This window comes from Chelonus insularis, unplaced genomic scaffold, assembly GCF_013357705.1.
Source record: "Chelonus insularis isolate UGA/USDA-ARS -01 unplaced genomic scaffold, ASM1335770v1 contig_75_pilon, whole genome shotgun sequence".
Lineage (NCBI taxonomy): Eukaryota > Metazoa > Arthropoda > Insecta > Hymenoptera > Braconidae > Chelonus > Chelonus insularis.
This window is the reverse complement of record NW_023276737.1, coordinates 974,791-997,257: the sequence shown is the minus strand read 5'-3', so window position 1 is coordinate 997,257 and position 22,467 is coordinate 974,791. Positions and strand designations below refer to the sequence as shown.

At 30.2% G+C, this 22,467-nt stretch overlaps 4 protein-coding genes across 7 annotated transcripts; 3 read left to right on the top strand and 1 right to left on the bottom strand.

Annotated features, from left to right (window-relative positions):
• The first annotated feature begins 262 nt into the window (after positions 1-262).
• Positions 263-7,813, top strand: Tgi (Tondu-domain-containing Growth Inhibitor). 3 transcript variants are annotated; one of them, XM_035090190.1, is made up of 5 exons: positions 263-401; positions 1,935-2,097; positions 6,402-6,560; positions 6,723-6,932; positions 7,079-7,808. In XM_035090190.1, exons 2-5 carry the CDS (start codon positions 2,040-2,042, stop codon positions 7,162-7,164), a joined length of 513 nt encoding a protein of 170 aa, XP_034946081.1. In that variant the 5' UTR covers positions 263-401; positions 1,935-2,039; the 3' UTR covers positions 7,165-7,808. The 3 variants fall into 3 exon arrangements, with proteins under 3 accessions (XP_034946081.1, XP_034946082.1, XP_034946080.1); XM_035090191.1 differs by lacking the exon at positions 263-401 and adding an exon at positions 1,242-1,759 and having other exon boundaries at positions 7,079-7,809; XM_035090189.1 differs by lacking the exons at positions 263-401; positions 1,935-2,097 and adding an exon at positions 4,378-5,291 and having other exon boundaries at positions 7,079-7,813.
• A 3,659-nt stretch (positions 7,814-11,472) lies between these two features.
• On the bottom strand, positions 11,473-17,169 carry LOC118071159 (sorting nexin-13-like). The gene is made up of 9 exons (XM_035090148.1): positions 17,023-17,169; positions 16,309-16,421; positions 16,128-16,227; positions 15,956-16,042; positions 15,624-15,748; positions 13,418-15,539; positions 12,923-13,111; positions 12,627-12,841; positions 11,473-12,470 (listed from the first exon to the last, which is right to left on the bottom strand). Exons 2-9 carry the CDS (start codon positions 16,419-16,421, stop codon positions 12,146-12,148), a joined length of 3,276 nt encoding a protein of 1,091 aa, XP_034946039.1. The 5' UTR covers positions 17,023-17,169; the 3' UTR covers positions 11,473-12,145.
• Positions 17,170-17,316: 147 nt separating this feature from the next.
• Positions 17,317-19,917, top strand: Ns1 (Nucleostemin 1). The gene is made up of 7 exons (XM_035090150.1): positions 17,317-17,353; positions 17,477-17,618; positions 17,799-17,903; positions 17,984-19,100; positions 19,185-19,404; positions 19,478-19,658; positions 19,744-19,917. The coding sequence occupies exons 2-7, from the start codon at positions 17,600-17,602 to the stop codon at positions 19,851-19,853; spliced, it is 1,752 nt and encodes a 583-aa protein (XP_034946041.1). The 5' UTR covers positions 17,317-17,353; positions 17,477-17,599; the 3' UTR covers positions 19,854-19,917.
• A 269-nt stretch (positions 19,918-20,186) lies between these two features.
• LOC118071176 (uncharacterized) lies at positions 20,187-22,006 on the top strand. Of its 2 annotated transcripts, none has more exons than XM_035090169.1 (5): positions 20,187-20,279; positions 20,417-20,681; positions 21,150-21,328; positions 21,401-21,567; positions 21,639-22,006. In XM_035090169.1, exons 2-5 carry the CDS (start codon positions 20,504-20,506, stop codon positions 21,838-21,840), a joined length of 726 nt encoding a protein of 241 aa, XP_034946060.1. In that variant the 5' UTR covers positions 20,187-20,279; positions 20,417-20,503; the 3' UTR covers positions 21,841-22,006. The 2 variants fall into 2 exon arrangements, with proteins under 2 accessions (XP_034946060.1, XP_034946059.1); XM_035090168.1 differs by having other exon boundaries at positions 20,189-20,279; positions 20,500-20,681; positions 21,639-22,005.
• Positions 22,007-22,467: the final 461 nt, after the last annotated feature.

Genomic DNA, 22,467 nt, shown 5'->3' with positions numbered 1-22,467 from the left:
CATTTTAAAATGCTGAATGAAAATGAATTAGTCTAAGTTAGCATAGATATTTTATTTTGGAGTTTTTTCCTTCACACTTTAAATAAACTCCCGGGCAATCCATCATATGAAAAATGACCAATCAGCATCAACCAAAGCTTGGGAGTTTTGTCAGAAGGTGGAGTTGACAAAGGAAAATACCAAACATTCCACTGTAACGTATAAGTGGCAAACTGGTGGGGAAACTGTGGATACCTCTCGTGTCAGACAGCTCGTGTTCTGTGTGTTCGCCCGCATACCATTAGATTTTCATCATTTTCAATGGGAATAATCGGAGTGCAACGTCTAATTTTAACTAGAAAATAAAACATTCAGTGGACATCATAAGCATTTATAAGTGTCATCATTTTATGTATAACAAGGTGAGTTTTGATATTTCTTCAGCGACATTATTTCGTTTTACTAATGGAATGCAAGGCCTTACCTTTTTAACGCTACACCGCATTCCTCTATTGATTTGTACCGACAAGAGACGTGCTTTCTCAGGATATCACTTTAACTTATCATTTATTTTATATTTGTTCAGCTACATTCTTCGTCTCTTCCTTTATTGTAACATCGATGATAAAGAAAGTAAATTTTACTTAACACTCAAGGCAATTATTACTTCAACCTTTCTGTTGAATTATTGAGTTTATATTTTTACCAAATTACTAAAAGTTGAAATTAGTACAGTAGAATTTTTGATATTGTTGTTGATGCATCCAGTTATTTTACAATATACGAGCAAGTCTACACGTGATCACATGTGCGCACTTCTGCAATCGTGCATGTCATCGTCCTACGTTCTGAGGAATTTTAGTTGACGCGTAGTTTATTCAAAAGAATAAGCTTGTTAAACTTATTGTAATCCTATTTAATTTTTATTTTTCATCTCAGAATATTTATTTACAATAAATTAGATTAAATAATTGTAGAATTTTTTTTGTTCAACTTGAATGACTGCTGCATAATCTATTCAATGAAGGAAAAAAAATATTCAAACAATTTTCTCTTTGAAAAAAATAAATCAGAAATCAAAAGAGGAATTCAAAATGAATAATTTTTTATAAAAACTTGTTGAATCATTTTTTTTTAAAGAAATAATTGGAATTATTCTGACAGTTTAATTTATTTTAAAATTTTTTCTGACATCAATGGAATTCAGATCTTCAATCAAGAAAATATAAAAAATTAGAAATTATCTTCAACTCTACTCTCAGCAATAATTATAAAACAGATTTAAGCAAAAGTATGATCTCAAATATAAATAATGTAATATAACCGATCTGCTGTTTACGTTTCTTATCTCATTAAAGTGTGTTTTGAACAACAATTATACTTAGATAAGTATAGATAATAACAATGGTAGAGTACAAAATGTAAAGAAAATGTAAAACTGGACCGCAACAAATGAAATGCGGAAGGATCATTTGAATATTGATATAAAGGAAGTAAAACTTGGGTTGTTTATATTATTGCGAATGAAATTGTGAAGTTTAAAAGCGTGTAACATCAGTAGTAGAAGGGATTCACTCACATGATGATGATGACGATGATGGTGGTGTTTGTGAATATGATGTTAAAGAGGGGCAACACGAGAGGCGAGGCAAGAACGCGTTGTCGGAGGAGGAAGAGGGACTCTTGGTGAGGGGTCCGCATTCCACAGACAATGTCACGTTTTTTAATCCCCATTTTACTTTATTTGTACTCTGTCGTTTACGGCATCAGATCCCGCACGGTATATAATATCTTTAACTACTTTATTGTCTATTAATTGTTATTAAACAGTTTTATTTACTCTTTTTATTTTGATTAACAGAAAATCATTTATTTTTTAATTCTTACACGTACTTTATACTGCTCTAAATTATTGAAAAGAAAGTGAGACATAATTTATTGTGAAATGTCAACAGGAACAATCGTATACAAGGACAATAAAATAGCTGATTCGAAGGTTGATTTTGAAGCAACTGAGCTGAATTTTTTATCATAAAGAAACGAAAAAATCTCATGAAACAATGTCTGCTGTTGAAAGTGCATTGGACGTCCTTTCCAGGGCTGCCACGATGATGCAAGGTCAGTATTTTGACACCACTGTTTTCTCTTGATATTTTGCTTGGTTTTTACTTCTTCTCTTTTTGGAGCTCTAAATTATACAGACGGTCGTCGACTTTCTATAGAACTATAGGCAGATGAGGTCAGTTGTACATACTATGAATCATTTTTAACTAGACTGCGTTCACATTCTTTAAATAATTTTGGAAATAATCTATAAGCGTTGTTGTTATTTTGTAATTTTGTAAATTAGTCATGTCTTTTTTTTTTAATTATATAAATGGAGTTTAAAGCCATTAAATATTTCGTTTCGAAATTAAAGATGATTATTTACTTCTTGTTTTGGAGTAAAAATACTTTTTCGGTGAGAGAAGTAATTCTTTTTCAGCAAATGATTATTTTTACCAACATGAATTTCAATGGAATGCTTGGTATTTGAGCACAAGAAAAATGTGTAATTACAAATTCCATGTTTATCTTTGAAATAGTTGCCTAAATATTTTCGAAATATTTGTTTTATATGATATTATTAATGATCTATCATGAAAATATTTGATTTCAAAATTGTTGATTAGTTATATTATACAACCTATATTTCAATTCGATTATGATAAACGTTTATGTTCATATTTTATTCATTTAAATTAATTATAGCGATGTATAGGAATATTTTATTTACATTGTAATTAATTCTTTTAAATTACAAATATAATTGTAAATTTGATTAAATTAATATCAATTGCTATTTTGAAATATTTTATAATAAATACTCATGTAAATGATCAGTTCGGTTATACAATCAATAGCTAATAGAGACTAAGAAGTAGAAAAAACATAAATAACACTCCAAATTACAGAGAAATTTTTCTAACAATTTAATGGTCTAAAATTGCACATTTTTTCCATTAAATACTTTGAGACACAACTTTCATAAATTTATATTGGAAAATTGAACAATTAATTCAAAAGAATTAGTAGGTATGTAATTGAAAAATTCCACAATAAATTGATTCACATTACAATCCATAGTGGGATTCTTAAGATAATTTCAAACCGCTTTCATTTCTCCCAATTATACAATCATATAATTATCATTTGTGTAGATTGTTAAGTACACGGAATGCTGTACTCTCACCTGATTTCAACTGCACTTTTTTCTTCAAACAATAGATACTACACAATTCAATAACCAGAAGTAGATTTCCTTCTTTGGTATTTACTAATAATATCTTGACTTCATTCTATTCTATTGTATTTTAGTTTCATTTATTTCCTCGATGTTGAACAATTAAATAAATAATTAATCATAAATTGATGAAGTAGAATTAACTATAAAAACGTTTATAAAAGTAGGTCATGAAGCTATTAGAGCGAATAGTCTTACAATTAATTTTACAAGAATTTATTAATAGCACTTTTTAATTATTAGAAATTGAAACAATTGAACTTATATGTTTATTAATACTTTATATTATTCATGGAAATAAATGAATGATAAGAAGTTCTAATAATGGAAATGTATACTTCTTCAATTTACTATTGAAATAAACGGCTCAACGTATTTCTGAGTATATCATTGACTACTTATTATGTACTTATATTAAAGTCAAAGATTCCAAGTATGCATGAAATAGCTGTTACTAACTACTCATTTGCATTTACATTTATATTTGTTCAAGTAGGGTCGATATCTTACCGAATAAATGTTCACGACATCTTTCGATGTCTTATCATTAATTGCTAAATAACTTTATTGACTTTCTCGTGTTCTCGAGTACCATTTTTTAATAATGGATATTATTGATAATAGAGTTATATCAAGTATGATACTGTATTTAAAGAGTATCATTTTTCAGATTGAAAAATAATCGTATTTAAATTGACCTTAATTAATGTAAATTACTAATGATAATTATTTTTGGTTTTATTGTCTTTTGAATATTTTATATTCTTTATTTATAATAGAGGAGTTAATTGAATAAAGTAATCCAGTATAATTAAGAATTTCATTTATTTGATTAGAAAATTGATGGAATTGTAACAATTAGTCGTAATAAAAACATGATAATGTGATTCAGTTATTTTTTTTTCATTTGCAGTTAATAATGCAAAAATTAATTGGAATATAAGATCTTTATTGAATCATCTTTAATTGCATAGAAAAAATTTTCCATGAGAAACCAATAAAAATGGAAATTGTTATGACGTTGATCATTTTTTTTAACAATATTTTTTCGTATTAGACAATTATTTAATATTTGCAAGTTTGTTAGAAATTATATTTAATAATTGAACATTAGATTTTAGATTTGTTATTAATCTGATTTTTAATATTGGTAATCTATTTAGCGATAAATAAATATGCAAATAATAATACATTCAATATTAGTCTAACAACTGATGAATTGTTCCTTCAAAGAAGTTTCTTTGATAGCTGTTTCATACTAGACCAAATAAAAACTGGTGTTAAAAAGGAAATGTGACACAATGGTGCATGTACGTGTACGTATGTATAAATAGTTAGTAAAAGTATCATCATCTTCACCTACCTGAGTATACCGTGGCACAGCAAGGACGCATAAAAGGGCCGCGTTCGAGTCAAGAAGAGGAAGGGGTGATCCGCGGGGTGGGGCAGTCGCTGAGGCAGATGAGACCGTGCTGGAGATGAATGAATGAACGTTTAAGACAGTCGTAAGAAGGCATTCACGAAACAACGCCACTATTTTCAAACTTTCGTCTTGACTTTTTTTTTCTACCCTTATATATTTTTTGTGATACAATTGTTCTCAACCCTTTACATCATTAACGGCCTCAAATTATTGCACCTGGGTGGACAAAAGGGCTGTTGTATAGCATATAATGCTTGCGGTTTTTTTATTCTATTAAATCTAAACCACTCACGATCTCACAAAGTGTAAAATAGCTTTTGATTCATGTTTTTTGTCTCAAAATTATTTCAATCGATTTTCTATTGTGTTTTAATCAATATTTGAATTATACTTTATTAGTGATTAAGTTGTTGTTGTTGTGGGATTGTTAACTTTTGTGATCAAACAAAAAATTGATAAAATCATTCAGAAATCTTAAGAGAGAAATGCAGTCTCTTGAGACATCACGACATGTACGCATGGGGATGACGTCTAGACGAACGTGCTTGTGGCAACCTTGGCTTGATGTTGATATAAAAAATTTCCGATTTCCATATAAAACTGTAGGTATGTAAATTGAGCTCCATTCCCACATTTTTGTCACAAGGGGGGGAGACATTTTTTTTTAATTTGATACAAAATCAACGTCTCTCTTAATCATCATTAATGGATTAGAAAATTAGGTAAAATAGTTGAATAATAAGTTTTTGAAGTAGAAGAAGCAAGATATGAGATAGTTACTCTACATACATTCCCGTAATCTTATAAATTTGAGAGAGTCAAAAAGTTAATTGAGACTCGAAGAACAACAAGCCCACCTTCTTCTGTTCCATTCATCTTTTCAGCTTCCATCGTCCTTTTCCAAACCTGTTTCCCGCCCCACTGCGCATCCTCTCACGGCTATTAGGCACTTCCTGTCTTATCCTGGGAACCGAACGCTGCTTCAAAGTTTTAACCCTCTCCTTCCTTTCCTCACCCTTGCTATATCACTTTCATTTTTTTGCTAATTTCAGTTTTTTCGTTTTCTTTCACGCAAAGCAAAATATTCAGAGATTTTAACCATCAATCTTCTACCATCCTCTTCTTAATCTTCTTAGAAGATTATTTCTATTTTTGCCTTTTTAGTGATTAAGATCCTTTAATCTTTAATTAATCAATAATATAATGAGCCAGAGTCTCTTTAAGAGACCGAAATATTTTTAACAAACTAAATGATAAAAATGTAGCCTATATTTTTTTTCTTTGATGTTATTTTTTTTAATATGTTTATAATTCCGATCAATGAAATTGTATGTAAATATGATGCGATCAATGTTAAAAAAAAGTATACAAAAACTATTTATTGTAAATTTTAATTTGAGATATCTATTAAAAAATATTTTTAATGAGATGATGAATTCACTTGAGATGAATGAGTTGAAAAAAATTTAATCAAATATTTTTATTATCAACTCTAAGAAAAAAAACTTATTTCTGAAAGAGGAGGAATTCATAATTCTTATTTTCAATTTAAATAAAATTGTCTCAAATAAAAAATTGTAATGCTTAAATTCAAATGACTTGAGATCTGAATAATAAAACAGAGCGAAGAATAATTTAATCAAAATAACACAGCAAGTGTGAATAAAAATTAGAGTCGTAGAAGAAATAATGAATTAGGCACGTCATTTTTTGCAGAAGAAAGACCAAAGGCTACAAATCTGCATAGAAAACCAAGCAGTGCATGGCGAAGGGAGCGTAGGAGGGACCCGATTCAAAGTGAGGCCCTCGACATGTCTGCTGCTAGGGTACATCACAACCGTCCCAGCGTTATCGTTCCGGCTGCTCCTCAACATGGTACATCATCTAAAATTTAAAAATTAATAATTGAGGCATGAGAAATATATCATCATCGCAGGAAATGATAAAAAAAATTCGATAAAAGTCCAGGAAATTTTCATTATCATAATTAAACCTGATTATAGCAAATATTTTATTTGAATTTCTTTTTTTAATTAGGAACTACTATTGAAGATACTGCTGTGACACCCACGCCAACAGCAACGCCTTCAGCAGCGATAGGCGGCCAACGAACTGGAATCAAAAGTTCTGGTATCGTGAGTGATCCAGCGATAGATGAACACTTTAAAAGATCTTTAGGATTAGAAGAATATGCGGCAGTATTTAATGGATCCTCTTCTACTGTAGATAAAGAACCTGGTCTAAGTGGTATGTTTACTATTATTTTTCCTCATTTATTTACTAAATATTCAAAAAAAAAAACTAAAAATAGAATCATTATATCCAAACGGATGTTTTTTTTAAAAATATTATTTATTATAAGATTTTTTTTCAACGCATTTTAATATTTTCAGTGGACGATCACTTTGCAAAGGCTCTCGGTGAAACATGGACAAAATTACAGGCAACGAATAGAAGTAAAGAATCAACGTCAACATAACATCAACAAATCTTGTTTAAAAAAGTCAATGAAATCAGTTCTATACTTCTTTACAAGTGTTGCAGTTTTATTAGTCGCTCATTAATTATAATAATTAATTATAAAACATTTTTGGTGATACTTACCAAGTGGCTGGGAAATTTTCTTGGTGCTTCCAAGTAAAAAGTCATTTTTCACTATCGTTATTTCACACGAAAACATCATTTAGATTTATTAAACAAATTACGTCATCATTAAATTAATTTCAACAACGAGCGGGAAGTGTATCTTATTAGTAAAGTATTGAAAAAAAAAATCTTTTCAAGTGAGATCAATGGAAAAAAGTGATAAAAAAGATGTAATATGTTAGATTTTAATGTATATATGGTGATCACTCAAGAAGAGTTGACACAACGCCACAGTCATTGCCGTAGATTATGTCGTATTTTAAAATTATAATGCAGTTATTTATTATTAAATTTTTACTTCCTCAAATTTGCAATTTTTACACATTACGTGTATTAATTGTGAGTATAAGTAAGTTTATAATAATATTAGTATGATAATAATTTTTTGTTATGCTGAAATAACAAAATACATTTTGTGAATATATTTGGATTGTATTCTATAATAATAGAATACTTATGTAAGAAGTTTTCGATTTAATCGATTAAATAATGCTAAGATTCTACATATTTATATGAATAAATTATAATTTTTAAATCTAATATATGTAACTTCAAATTAATCTTATAACTTTGTTTTATTTAATTCTCTGGAGGCTGCTAAGAGGAGCAGTACTGATTTCAAATGGTGCTAGGTCGTTTAATGATTAGCCCAGCACACATAGAAGTCAGTACCTCTACCTTTTTAAGCAGTTTTATTACTTAAAAAAAAAATTAAAAATTTCCTTTGCCCCTTTTTACAGCTTTAAAAGTACACTGAATACTATTCTCACTTCACTTTTGGTCTTCTAGCATCGACAATACACAGGCAAGCACATTTTCTCCATGTATTTCGTGAAGGTTTAAGGGAATAATATCTTTGTGGTCTGGCAGAAGGAGAACAGAAGTAATGACTGAACTATAGGCTGTTTATAAATGCACTAGAAGTCTAAAGAGACAAGACCACGACAAGAACAACATAGGTGGGCCCAGACGAGTGGACGAGACTGTTCCAGGAGCGCTCGGATGGCTTCCTATATGCTGGCAGCCTGTTCACTTGCCGTAAAGCAAAGTGGTAACTTAATATTAGACTTGAATATAAGTACGGTAATCCCACACCTCAGTTCAAAGTAAGTCTACACCTACCCTGTCGCCATACTCTCCTACCAGTTCCATCTTATTCTTTCTATCTTTTTCACCCGCACTGCAACTAGTTTTGCATTTCTTCCTTAGGAAGACTCTTCAAGACGTAATTACAACACTCAACATCGGATCTTCCAGAGAATCTAGCAGACAATTGTAAGCTTAATCTCATGCTTCCTTTTATGTTTTTATTGTAAGCTTTCATGGGCTTGCTCTTAAACAAAAGACACCACCAATGAGCAACTTACACCATTTAGTAACCGGATGTTGATATTATTTATTAATTTTTTGCTTTAAATTATCTCTTCTGTTAATGCAACTGATGTTGAAGTTTGTAGAAATACGTATGATCTTGAGTAATTGATTTTTATTGTCTACTTGTTGAAAAGCAACATAATATTATTTGTATGTTTTATTTATATCCCAGGCGTATCTTGTTTCGGTACCAGAGCTAGTTGACCACAGGCCGCGGCATCGTTTTCTCGTTTTATTTTTCCTCCTTGTTACAATGTTCACTCAAAAGGTTGTGAATGTAAATTAATATTTAAATAAAAACAAAAAACACTAAAAAAATATGTATAAAAGTAAATAATAAAAACAAATAATTCTGTGTAAATTTTAAATATAATCATTGCTTTTATTACTTTCCGTCTCAACGCCGTTTGCTCTTGCATCGAAATCTCTGACTCTTATTCACCCTCCTATACTATGACCAATGTTCGCACACACACTTATTGCCATCCCCCAATGTTTAGTTCATCTGCCGCCTACTCCTTTGCATTTTGCTTTCACAATCCACTTAAAAACTTGATAAAATTGTTTATGAATTTCAATCATGAATCAATCAATATTGGAAGTTAAAAATGAGACGAGAAAAATTATTTTTTGATTATTTTGATGATGACTTATTACTTATCGAATATTTTTTCTCGACTTGTCACGGAAAAACAAATATATTAATATGCTAGTCACGTCATCAAGGTCGTATAGAAATATTAGTAACTATGTACTTATATTTTTTATGTATGTATATCATTCAGAGCTAAGAGCTTTGAAAGTTTACGTTTAATCATTGACGTAAAAAAATTAAGAAACAATGACAAATTTCTTAATAAAAGAAAACATATTGATGAATAAAATGAATATTTTAACAACATAACTTCCAGTTCTGATAACCCACTTTCGTGTTTGGCGTCTTTTTGGAGCACTGAAAAGGCGCGTGCGTCGGTGCGATTTGAATTGAATGTGCAACCCGGAAATGAATAAACAAATGATGTATAAGAAAGGTAAAAAGTACTTAGGTAAAAGAATAAAACTAATTGGCGATTGATAGACGAATCAATAGCCGATTAGAAGATTAATCACAATGACGTCGAATGTATTGCGCTGAGGTTTACGACTGCATGGTACCCGGGACACGACTGATCGAGTGACCGAGGGGGTAACATCGCGGGAACATACCCCTCCTGCTGCTGTATAGAATTACGCGTGTGCTGCTGCTCTCTGAGGTCCCCCTTGGTCAGGAGCATATACAGAATGGAATGGTTTGAGCACGGAAGGCATCGCACCATGAAGGGGAGAAGTAGCGTGGTCCGCTTCCCCTCCCGTACCCCCTTCTTCCGCTCCCCATTGGACTCATGCTCGCGTGAATCATGCATATCGATTTTCTTTCGTTAGTACACGGCCCAGAACAGAGAATTCAACTCTATAGGACTTGTGTGAAGGTGTAGTGTGGTAGTGGTGGCTCGTATATTCCCCCTTGAACGTCAGAAAAGCCATGAGCCCCCGGGTTGCAAACCCCCTTCTTCAAAACTCCCATCCTGCCCAATTCTTTTTGCACAATGCTTCGCATCCCCCTTCTTCTCCTTTTCTATATCACCACGTCACTCTCTTATGTCCTCCAACATGCTCCAAGCAGAATGTCCTTTCGTACGCGTGCGAGAGGACAAGCTTATTGCTTATAGTCTCGCGCATACATCCTGCTGCACACGAGAGAACAAGAGCAAGAGGTCTACTACGAGCACCACTGCTAGTAGAGCCTTTTCTTTCTCTTTCATTTGCCCCTGTCTATATATAAGAGCTTCAATCTTGCCGTGGAGAAGCCACTCCGCTAATAAGCTCTTTTGTCTTCACCACTCCTTCGAACCGATCTGTTGGCTCTGATGCTTTACGTTTTTTTTAAAGGGTATGTTCTACAGTCTGTACAACTTAAATGAAAATAAAAAACACATATCTTTACAAGAAATGAATGGGAATATGATTATATACTTGAAAAAACTGTTAGACAATAACAAAAAACTTTTCAAATCGAAAGATTGGAAAATTTATTGGTTTATTTTGCTTGAGCATAAAATAGCTGAAATATCTACATATTATGTTTTATGAATAAACATGATAATAAATTTCAACTATTTAACATAACAGAAATAACATTTCATAAATATGACATTATTAATATATTACAATAGTTTATATATTACTTATAAGTAATTAATAACATAATTTTACATGTATTTAAACATCAAATTTGTTTTTTTTATTAATAATTAAAAATGATAACCAATGATTTGAATTTTGGATCAAAAAGTCTCGAAATAAACTTTACGTATTTTACAATGTAGCATGTTTTTTGTGATCCGTTGAAAAAACTTCCAAATTGATGTAAAAATGTTAATTTATCTATTATAAAAAATTAACATAATTATATCAGTATTAAATAATTGAATGTAACAGATTCAAATAGAAAACTAAAATAATAATTAAAAATAATTATTTATTAATATTATTATAAAGATAAAAACATAAGGAATAAAAAAATATTTTACATCAATTTAATCTGCTATTCACAATAGTGTATTTAATAATTCTTTTTTTGCACATTATGTACAGACAATTGCAAATTCTCAAATAGCTTGCCGAATAATAATTTAAAAAGTTTCTATTAATGATAAAATTTTACTTTGTAGTGGAATGACTTTAGAGTACTTCAGCTTAAAAAAATCGTATATAATATAATCACAAATATATTATTAGTAATTTATTCATAATGATTATAATAATACCATCATAATTAGCAGCCTGCAGAAGGCAATATCAAACGTATTTATTTATTCATTGCGTGAATTTTGGCCACTTGTTCATCATTTCAATTTTGATGATTATTTTAATTACTAAACATGTTATATGAGAACTTACTTCTTCGGTTCTCATTTATAAATATTCTATTTCGAATTATTAGTTTTTAAATTAATTATTAAATTATTGAATTGTAAAATTATTTGAGATTCACTTTGTGTAACAATTTTTTAAAATCACAATTGGTTTTCAAAGTAAAGTGTAAAACTCTTAATAAAATATAGATGCCTACTATTAGTGTTCCGAGTTTAAATTTTCATTACATAAAGTCAATAATAAATAAACAGATCTGTTAATAAATTGTGTAAAAGATGAAAAAAAATTTAACATTATATTTACATTGTAATCTAATGATTAAAAAATGAATAATTGACAATAATAGAATAAAAATTCTAGATTAACTTTAACAGCCGAAAGAGGACATTAAATTTATCAGAGTATTTATATATTTATAGAAATTATTAATTCATACTGATGTAAGTAACTATAAAATAATATTTTATATCAATTAATTATTTTAAGCATTAATATCACTTCAGGTGACTGGATTTTTACTTACATCAGGCATTTTTTTTGCTTTTAACTCGCGGCGATACTGAATACAATTTTCTAATGATCATTACTAAATCATTTTGAGGGAATAAGTTTTCAATTATACCTTCGAACAGTACATAAAGCAGTCTTCTATTGAGTACAGGTCGTTGAAAGAGTTCAAAGACTCGTAATAATCCCCGTCTTGTCGTTTCGCTACCAATGATATGTTTGAGTTCATCTGAGAGACAGGAAAGGAGAGCAACTTTTGCAGCTACGCGTGTTCTGTTCTTTGTTTCATTATCACGAGGTGGCTTTGCTTCAGCTCTAACTCCATTTGGCCAATGGCTTTGTCTTTAAAATTTAAAACGATCAATAGTATGGACAATTTATATTCATGAATATTCAAAGTAATAATTAGGAACTTTTTCACTTTAAAGTTATTGTTATAATTAAGATAAAAAAATTCACATAAAAAATTTAATAAAATAGAAAAAATTAATTACTTACTTAAAAAGTCGTAAATAGGTTGCAACATTTTTTGGACTCGTTAACAAAGAGACATATTCTACAATTCTGCGGTTAACAATATCACCAAACATCGTACGGATTATTTGTCGTAAGAGCGTGACAATTCGACGCCTCAACCATTGATTTCTCACTTTCAAATCGAATACTTCGTCCATCAATAATAGTATTATCCTTAAAGGGATGTTATCATCAGTCTGAAATAAAAAAATTGAAAAATATAAATCAATCGTTTGTTTCAATACTATCATAAAGTTTAATATGACCAAGTTATTAACCTCAGTATCTATACTTGCTCCAACTTTTACGCTTTCATAAAACATGCTATTTTTTCTTGGATTTCCAAAAAACTTGCTGATATTATCCATTACACCATCAACTGTGTTTAACATGTTATCAGGCATCGTTTTTACAACTTGTGTAACTGTTTTCATAGATGTTTTCAATGGGTTTACTAGTGTATCAATCTATAAATAATTATTAAAATAATTTAGTCTTTTCATTCATGAAAAATAATTTGGAAAAAAACAATTTTTAAGAAACAATGAAAAATTCCAGTTAGATAAGAGAAATTGATACTAAAAAAACTAATGAATTGAATCATTCAATTTTTAATCAAATCTTCTTTTCATTCCTATTCGAAATGGCAGAACTGAGTGATCAATAAAGTTCAATAAATGGGTTTTTGTTTTATTCTTTACTGAATCAACAGTTCAATACTTTTTTGAACGTAATCAACCAGAAAGATTGAAAATTAATTATCAATTTCCTACCGTCTTTGAAATGTGTCCACCAGTAACACCCTTGTCGTAATCTCCCTGTTCTAAAAAGGCGAGTAATAAATTTTGCAATCCCATATGGCCATCCATAGTACTCGGCTTCGTAAGTCTGTACAACCATGCATTGAGCATAGCCATTCTGCGTTCAAGAACTGCACGTTCCATATTATGAAAAGCTTTTTTTGCAGGGAATGGTAATTTAGCTAAGTCATAATATTTTTCTTTTATCTTTTGGTGCAGATCATGGAAGTCTGAATATCTTCTGTATATGTGCCACTTTTCTTTATACCCTGAATCGTAAATTTTATTAACGGCCACTGCATAAATTCCATAAGTCTTTCCCCTGTCATTAACGACACCAGTTTCAATTATTTCAGCAGTAAGTTCAAAACGTCCTTGCTGCAATTTACGTATCACATTCTGGTTGTAAGTATTTTCATCAAGTTTAATAACTTGATCTGTATTAGATTCGAGATAGAATGTAGCATTTTTTGCATCTGTTATTCGAGGATCTGAATCAATACACGACGCACTTCTTATTCTTTTTGGGTTTTTATTAGTACCTATATCAGCATCAAGTTCATCATAACTTCCTTCCTTTCCCGACATGCTCGTTAAACTTGCAGAAGAGTTTGAATTGGATTGAATATTCTCTTTTAATGATTTCATTTTATTCTGATCGTTTCCACGATTTTCTTCCTCCGATTGTTCTAATTCGTTATTCATACTTGAAACACTGATCCCATCCAAAGATTTTATATCATCTTCAGAAGTCGGATCTTTTAATAAATCTAATTCCGCTAAAAGTTTTACATAAGACATAGATCTTTTAAATGAAGGTAGGAACCGATCTTCATTTTGTAATTTTTCATAACAACAAGCTTGTAGCTCATCAAACCACGTTTCTTTAACCACTTCTGTTTTAAATTTTACCAATAAACTTTTGACAAGACTATCATCTAATTGTAATTTTACAGATGCTTTATCGCTTAAATATTGTTGATAAATTTTAATTGCTGCTTCTTTTAAATTTTCTAAATTAATATTTTTTTTTTTAGAACTACCTGAATGGGCTGATGATTGATTATTTTGTAATTTTTGTAGCTCGATGTCAGATATTTGTTGCTCGGCTGAAACTTTCCATCCATAAATATTTAAATAAAAATACAAGTAAGCTTCGTCGTTGATACTTGTCATGTAATCAATAAAATAACTTAAAGCAATGTTGTTTTTAAGTAGTTCATCGAGTGGCAGATTAACTAATTTATGTCCTGGCACTAGCAAACGATTCCAATCAGGATGTGTACCGATTCCATCAACTTCTGAATCTAAACCTTCTTGCATGCTAATTATTCGTGTGTCTAATATTTTTTGTACGTACAATAAACTATTCAATTGTTGTTTAACAATTAAATCATCATCACCACCAGAGTCTTTCGATCGTAAATGGGATATTTCATTACACACAATATTTTTTGTTGCTATCAGTTCTTCTAAACTGTCTGTAATACGAATCACTGTTAAAAACACATCGCTAGGGAGACTTGCATCCTTAGTGCACAGCCATATGCATGCTTGATTTATGTAATCAGGATCTGAGAATAAATTTAAAAGGGGTTTTATTATCATGTTAACTAAAAGTTCTCGTAATATAAATCTCACTGTTAAACAATCAAAATCGGCTTTTGGCAACAATAAGTATAACAAAATTTCAGATATTTCACCAAGAAATGCTAATTCTTGTTCCTCATTTGTACACACTAGATCTCGACATATTAAATTATTTTCCATTTGAACTTCAAGATCAAAAAATATTTTTTCAAGCTTTTCTTCATCATTTTCTGCTGCATTTGAGTCTATTGGTTCTGTTAATGATGTTAGATTCGGGATGTAGAATTTAGATTGCGAATACCACGATATATCAGTCTCACTTTTGTTTCTTCGATGGGTGGGCGATTTCTTTGGTGTACCACTCGAAGTGCTTGAACTACTACTTCCCTTGCTACTTTTTATTTGCTTCATTTTTGCACGTGCTTGCCGATAAAGTCTCATATGAGATGCTGCATCGTCCACAAGACGTGTCGTCAAGTAGGGAATCCAATCGACATCTTTCACTCTAAAATTTTCATAAAAGATCATGTTTTTTTTTACCAAGTTTCACTACAGTGGGTAGACAAAATCTATTGAAAATTATGTTTACCTATTTGCAATATTTATGGCTATTTTCTGAGCAGTATCTCGAACTGATTTAGTAAACTCTTCATCATCGGTTAATACGCCGTACCATGGTTCCACATAGTCTCTCATAATAAAATCTAGAATTTCCTAAAAGATAAATAATCATGAAAAATATTTATTTTTGTTAAAATATACATAATTTGTAAAATAATAATCATATGAAATGTCAAAGATAAAAGGAATTAATCAATAGATCAGATAATGGAATATGCCAACAATTTAGGAATGTTATTTTTCAATTATACATTCCATTATTGTATCAAGATAACAGTACAAAATTCTATTAATACTTACTTGTAACGATTCATCAATTATGTGACTACCTGTGACTCTTTTATCTAGAGTAAATGTCACCGTAGATTTTGAAAACTCTCTGAGATTCTGATAAAAAAAATAATGAAAATAAATAAATATATAATTGACATCGAGTAATAATTCATGATTAAATACACTAGTTGATTCTTACCCTCTGTATTTTTTCAGTCTTTTTGTACAAATTCTCTCTAATAAATTTGACTTCATTTTCAAGATTTGGTACATATTTTTTGTATATACAAGTTAATATTCTAAAAAAATTATTGTATAATGATTAATATTAATTTGAAATTCGAAAATTTAAGATAAATAAAATATAACAAATCTGATACCCTAAAATCAATGCAAGTAAACAGATAAACAGTTTAAAAACTGCTACTAGGCCAAATACTGCTATGAATAAAATAGCGCAGGTTCCAATACCTCCGAGAAATAGAAGATTCATCTGTAAAAAAAATTAAATTGTAAGATAATTGAAAATTTAATAAATAAGTAAAATAATTGATAAGCATAAGGAACATGATTATTTAGCGCGTAATGGTTGACTGCGAATTATCATCTGAAGCAATTTTATTTTTTATTTTAATTAAAATGTTACTTTTTATAATATAGAATAAAACATTATTGGAGTATTTAACTTTGAGGCACGACTACGGTTTCCGTGGCGCCACGAAATGATAATGAATTTCGATAGAACAGTCCAAAATAAGACGAAAATGAAGAATAAAATTTTTTCATATCTCACTTAGTTTTCGAGATATTGATACTTTAAATTTTGGGTTTATATGGGCTTATACATGGGCATAATTTTGGACTACAGAATTAGAGGGTTCTCTCCGGTGGCGGCCTTCGGCCGCACCGTTTAATGAAAAAAAATCACCCTGCAAGTACATTGTACCAAGTTACAACAATTTTGCGAGGCAAAAAAAAATCGCGGCGCCACGGAAACCGTAGTCTCCCCAACTTTGAAAAAAGTGACATATGTGTAACAAAAAAACCCGTAAGTAATTGAAAAGATTTATTATGTATAATAACATCGAACTTACCTTTGGATTCTCTTGTAATCAGAAATCTTTGTAAGCACACACATTATGCAATTAAAGAGCTGACATTCACAAGAATTAGTCAGCTAATCAACAGTTTATTTACTTTTTCTCGTAGTATCATTATCAAACTACACATGTTCGACGACATTTCTTATGACTCCAAATACAAACACAAGGAGCGCTTGAGTTCTCAAAAAAATCCCAAATCGGTGGAATCAGGATTTTTCTTCGGAATTGAACCACCAATAAAACAGAAGTTATTTGCCACCATACGGAATGTAGTTTACATTCTCACTGCTAGAGGCGCAAATAACTGAGTGTCTAGCGTGATGTACATTTGAAAAAAAGTTTTTTCTTTAAAATAAATAAATATATATGTTTTAATCACATTATTGATTTACATAGTAAACTTTAATATATTTTTATTAATTGGAAATTTATTTTCACATTGCAGTGTTGCATACCACGTGTATACAGAATTCATAGGTTTCATAACCTAAAACTTGTGAAACGTGTTGACACACGTGAACTTCTACTCCATTTCATCAGCGAATTTATTTAAAATAAATAAATAAATATGGCTAAATTTTGTCTAAGTAAGTGTTCTTATATATTTTATTAATTTCAAATGTTCAAAGTTATTATTTAAATTTATGAATTTCAATATTTCGGTAAAAGAATGTAATTGTTAAACATAGATTAGCATTTAGTAATTTTTTAATAAAATGTCTCATTTAAACATATAATTAATTTTAATCAACTTTCTGATATCATAGAAAAACCGAGTAAGCGGATCCAAGCTCGTAAAAGATATAAGATTGAAAAAAAGGTCCGTGATCATAATAGAAAACTTCGTAAAGAGGCGAAGAAAAATCCAAAAAGTAAGTTAACAGTCGCATATATTAATTTTAAAGCGCCATACAGTTTTCTAATATTATTAAAACTTATCATTTTTTATCAGAAAAACCTAAATTGATACAAGTTCCGAATCAATGTCCCTTCAAAGAAGACATCTTGAAAGAAGTAGAAGCATTAAAAAAGCAAAAAGAAGAAGAAAAACAGAAACGACGTGAAGAAGCAAAAGCAAGAAAGTTAGCAGAACGTGAAAAAATAGCGTCTGGCGATCTTCAATCATTAGTATCATCAACAGAAAATAAACAACAGAAATTTGAGTCCCGAACGATAGAGAGTATAATGAGCAATAATCCAGAACTTGTCAAAGAGGAAAATTCATTAAAAGCTTATTTCAAAGAATTTAAAAATGTAGTTGATGCTGCAGATGTAATTTTAGAAGTTGTAGATGCTAGAGATCCTTTGGGAACGCGATGTAAACAAGTGGAAGAAATAGTGAGATCAGCGAAGGGAAATAAAAAATTAGTTCTAGTATTAAATAAAGCAGATCTTGTTCCTAAAGATAATCTTGAACAATGGCTTAAGTATTTGAAAATGAGTTTACCGACTATTGCATTTAAAGCATCTACTCAAAATCAATCAAAAAAATTGGGTCAGAAACAATTAAATTTAAAAAAAGAAAATATAACACACAATAGTACGTGTTATGGAGCAGAATTATTACTTTATCTATTGGGAAATTATTGTAGAAACATAGGAGGGCTAAAAAAAAGTATAAGAGTAGGTGTTGTAGGTTTGCCGAATGTTGGAAAATCTAGTATCATAAATTCTTTAAAGCGGAGTAAAGCTTGCAATGTTGGGAGTACTCCAGGAATCACAAAAACCATGCAAGTAGTTCATTTAGATTCAAAAATAAAATTACTTGATTCACCGGGTATCGTGTTTGCGGACTCTCATCCAGATAATGCTAATGACTCATCAGTTGCGCTTAAAAATGCTGTGAAAATTCAATCACTGAAGGATCCATTTACTCCTGCTACTGCAGTTTTAAAGAGGATTCCTAAACAACAAATAATGGAACTGTATGACATGCACAATTTTTCTACGCCTGATGAATTTTTTGCAAAAAAAGCTTTGAGAATGGGAATGTTTAAGAAAGGAGGAGTGCCAGATCCCGTAGCAGCAGCCAGAAGTATTTTGAATGACTGGAATTCTGGAAAAATCAGGTAATAATTTGTTATTAAATAGAACACTAAATTTTCATAATGCGAAAAATATTGTAATTAAATAATATTTTCTTCTTATTGAAGGTATTATACAGTACCACCAGAATTGCCATCTAGTGAAGTGTCTGCGCAAATTGTCAGTCAAATAGGAGAGGAATTTGACATCGAAAAATTTATGGCAGAGGAAAAAATGGTACTTGATTCGATAGAGCAAGCATCATCGAAAACCAATCTAACTGTCGTTGATCCATTACAAATTGATAGTACTGGACCCGTAGATGCGGCTATTGAATTAGAAAAAAAGGTACATTATAAAACTCTATTGTTTACAAGCTATATAATCCAATTATAATAGTTGATAAACAATTTTTTTTCAGGAATATAAGTTGCAACAATTAAATGAAAAGCAAAAGAAAAAAAATGAAGTCGAGAAAAGAGTAAAAGTAACAAAGAAAACCCAGAAAATTGATCCAGTTTTCGAAATCGAGGGAAATCAAAAGTTGAATAAACACAATAAGTTACTTTTCAAAAAACAGAAAAAAGAAAAAATTAAACGAGGTAATTTTTGTTCGTGATTAACTTGGATGTAATAAATAATAGACATGTCGTTATCACTAATGATATATCATTAACTCATTTTCAGAAAAAGAAGCAACGAAGCTAGCCAACCAATTAGATGAATTCAGTATGGAAGATAAAGAAGATGAATATGATTTCGATACTGACTTTAATATGAGGCAGTCAAAAGAATGATTTAATTGAAAATTATTAAAATTCATAATGACTTTGTTATAAATAAATTATCTAAAAAAATTAATACTGTATTGTGTTAATTTTATTAATGGACTATTTTAAAATATCAGCACGTATCAGAATTTTTATATCATCATTCTATGATAAAAAAAGAAAAATAAGACGGGAGTGTTTTAATTTTAATGTACCTTACACAATCAAAGTAAATAAAAAATTTTAAAAAACATAATAGATTAATTATAAACGATTGGACTAAAAGCTACTTGATGTTAATTTCTGTTGTTGATAAGATATCATATGTTCAAAATTTGAAACAGTATGATTGGTTATTCTAACTAATATAGAAGGGATAATCGTCAGGGAAAAATCAGTTATGTGGTTGTCACCCTCAAATCAACTTGTCACAACTCGTAGTGGTTACCAATCGTAAGTTTCTTTAACACATTTTTCTTGGCAACAATTTTAATCAGTACTAATAATTTCGATTATTATTTTCAATTAAATTCAATGAATTACTGTAATTTTGATAAGTCCCCTCTCACAGTTTCTTCATAACTCTGTAGATTGCTACTTGCAGCATAGCATTCGTCAGCACAATAACCGAGTTACGTAGCTATTATTAGTCTCTGATAAGTTAGTATTGCAGAAAGATGGTTTGGTCACGTCCTAATGGTCCTCCCAAAGTGTGGAATACTGTGGAAATAGTTAAATCTGATGGAGAAACAATTCAATTCACTATTGAAGAAATTCCTGTAGATAGATACGATGAAGTTGTCGAACACATGTGTTCCATTTTCATTCAAGATGAAGCTATGTGTTCGAGTATGAGTAAGTTTGAAAGTTTTAACATAAAATTAACCATCTTTATATACTTCAGGTCAAATATAAGGGCTTACTTATTATCTCTGTCGAATGGAGCTTGAAATGGTCGATTATAGACCGGTGATATAAGTGTCATTCAAATGAAATTATCAACAAACAATTATCGGGAGTTCTTCCCACCTTGTCTTCAATCGACCTCTTAGAGCTCCTCTCTATAGCTATAATAATTAAGTCCTTATATTTGACCTGTAATATATAAACAATCGTATATACCTCGAAGCTTAAGTGAGATATTATTGCCTTGGACCGATGACGTCAGCATAAGACGTGCAGCAGCACAAGCCGAATAGAAGATGAGTTCGCACCGCATGTCTTGATTGATGCTGTCAGTCCGAGGCAATAATACTTCACTTAAATTCCTAAGTGCATAATATACTGTTAATAAAATAATATACTGTGAAACTCGTTTTAAAGATGTTATAGACGATCCAACGTCACTTGAGCTACTTCGTGCTTTTTGGAAAAAAATTGTAGCTGAAGGTATTACAATTGCTGCATTTGTTAAATCAGAAAATGAAAAACCTATTATTGCTGGCATTAATGTGCTATCAGTTAGCGATAAGGATAGTGATAAGGAAATAAAACCAATTCTCGTAAGTACAGTGAATTAATTACAATTATTACGTGATGTTTTTCTCAATGATTGAAGTATTTTTTTTTCATAGAGTTCAATGTCCAAGGCTGAAAAAATAATAACTTTTGCCATTAATAGCAGTACAGAAGCTAATCCTTGTGAAAGATATGGAGTTGATGCATATTTGGGTGCTGTTGGATTGAGTGTAGATCCTCGTTACCGCCGCTTAGGCTTAGGGCAACGACTGTTAGAAGCAAGGTACTCAAGTATTGATAATTTTCGCACAATCAAATTGTGAAATTAATTTAACAATAAATATTATATTGCAGACATAAAATAGGTGAGGCTTATGGTATTGCTGTTACTTCAACTTTATTTACTTCATCAGCGTCACAGGCAACCGCAGCTAAGGCTGGATATAAAGTTCATATGGAAAGACTTTACGATGAAATTATAGATGAAAAAGGTGATGTTGTTTTTCCTAATCTCAAAGGCAAAATATACAAAATGATGGAAAAGAAACTATTTTAATATATCTAGAAGAATTTCATATATAAAAATTGTCATTGAATAATGTGCTTCAAATTTCCGTCATAAAAATTAATGTTGATATTTTATTCTAGTTATAATTTCAATGAATATTAAATGTATGTAGAACATTCTAATAAAGTAAGAGTGAAACTCATTTTTTTCTCTTTAAAAACAAATCACAAAGTATCATGAATTTGGTTCATTTAAATTACATACAAAATTGATTATTCAATAAATTAAGCAAAAACTAATTATACAATCAAGAACGAAGAGGATTAAAAAACCAAACACGTGGTAAAATTTTCATTAGAATAGAAATTGAAACAAAAATTAAATTTATTTTAAATTTTAATTCTTGTAATATCTTAATAGGATATAAGAAATATAAATGAATAATAATAAATGAAAAAATTGCACCAGTGGCTACAACGTTCCTTTGCGTGTTTCCTATTCTTCAAGAGTATCAATTCACGTAGTAAAACGTAATTTTTTGTAGTGCACATCAATGAAGGTCGTAATCGCTGTCGCGCATTTAACTCAAAGACGTCATATTCGTATACTCAATACGTATATGATAGAATGTTTGTGTATGTGCATTAGAGTACGGTACAGGCGCAATTGGTAGTG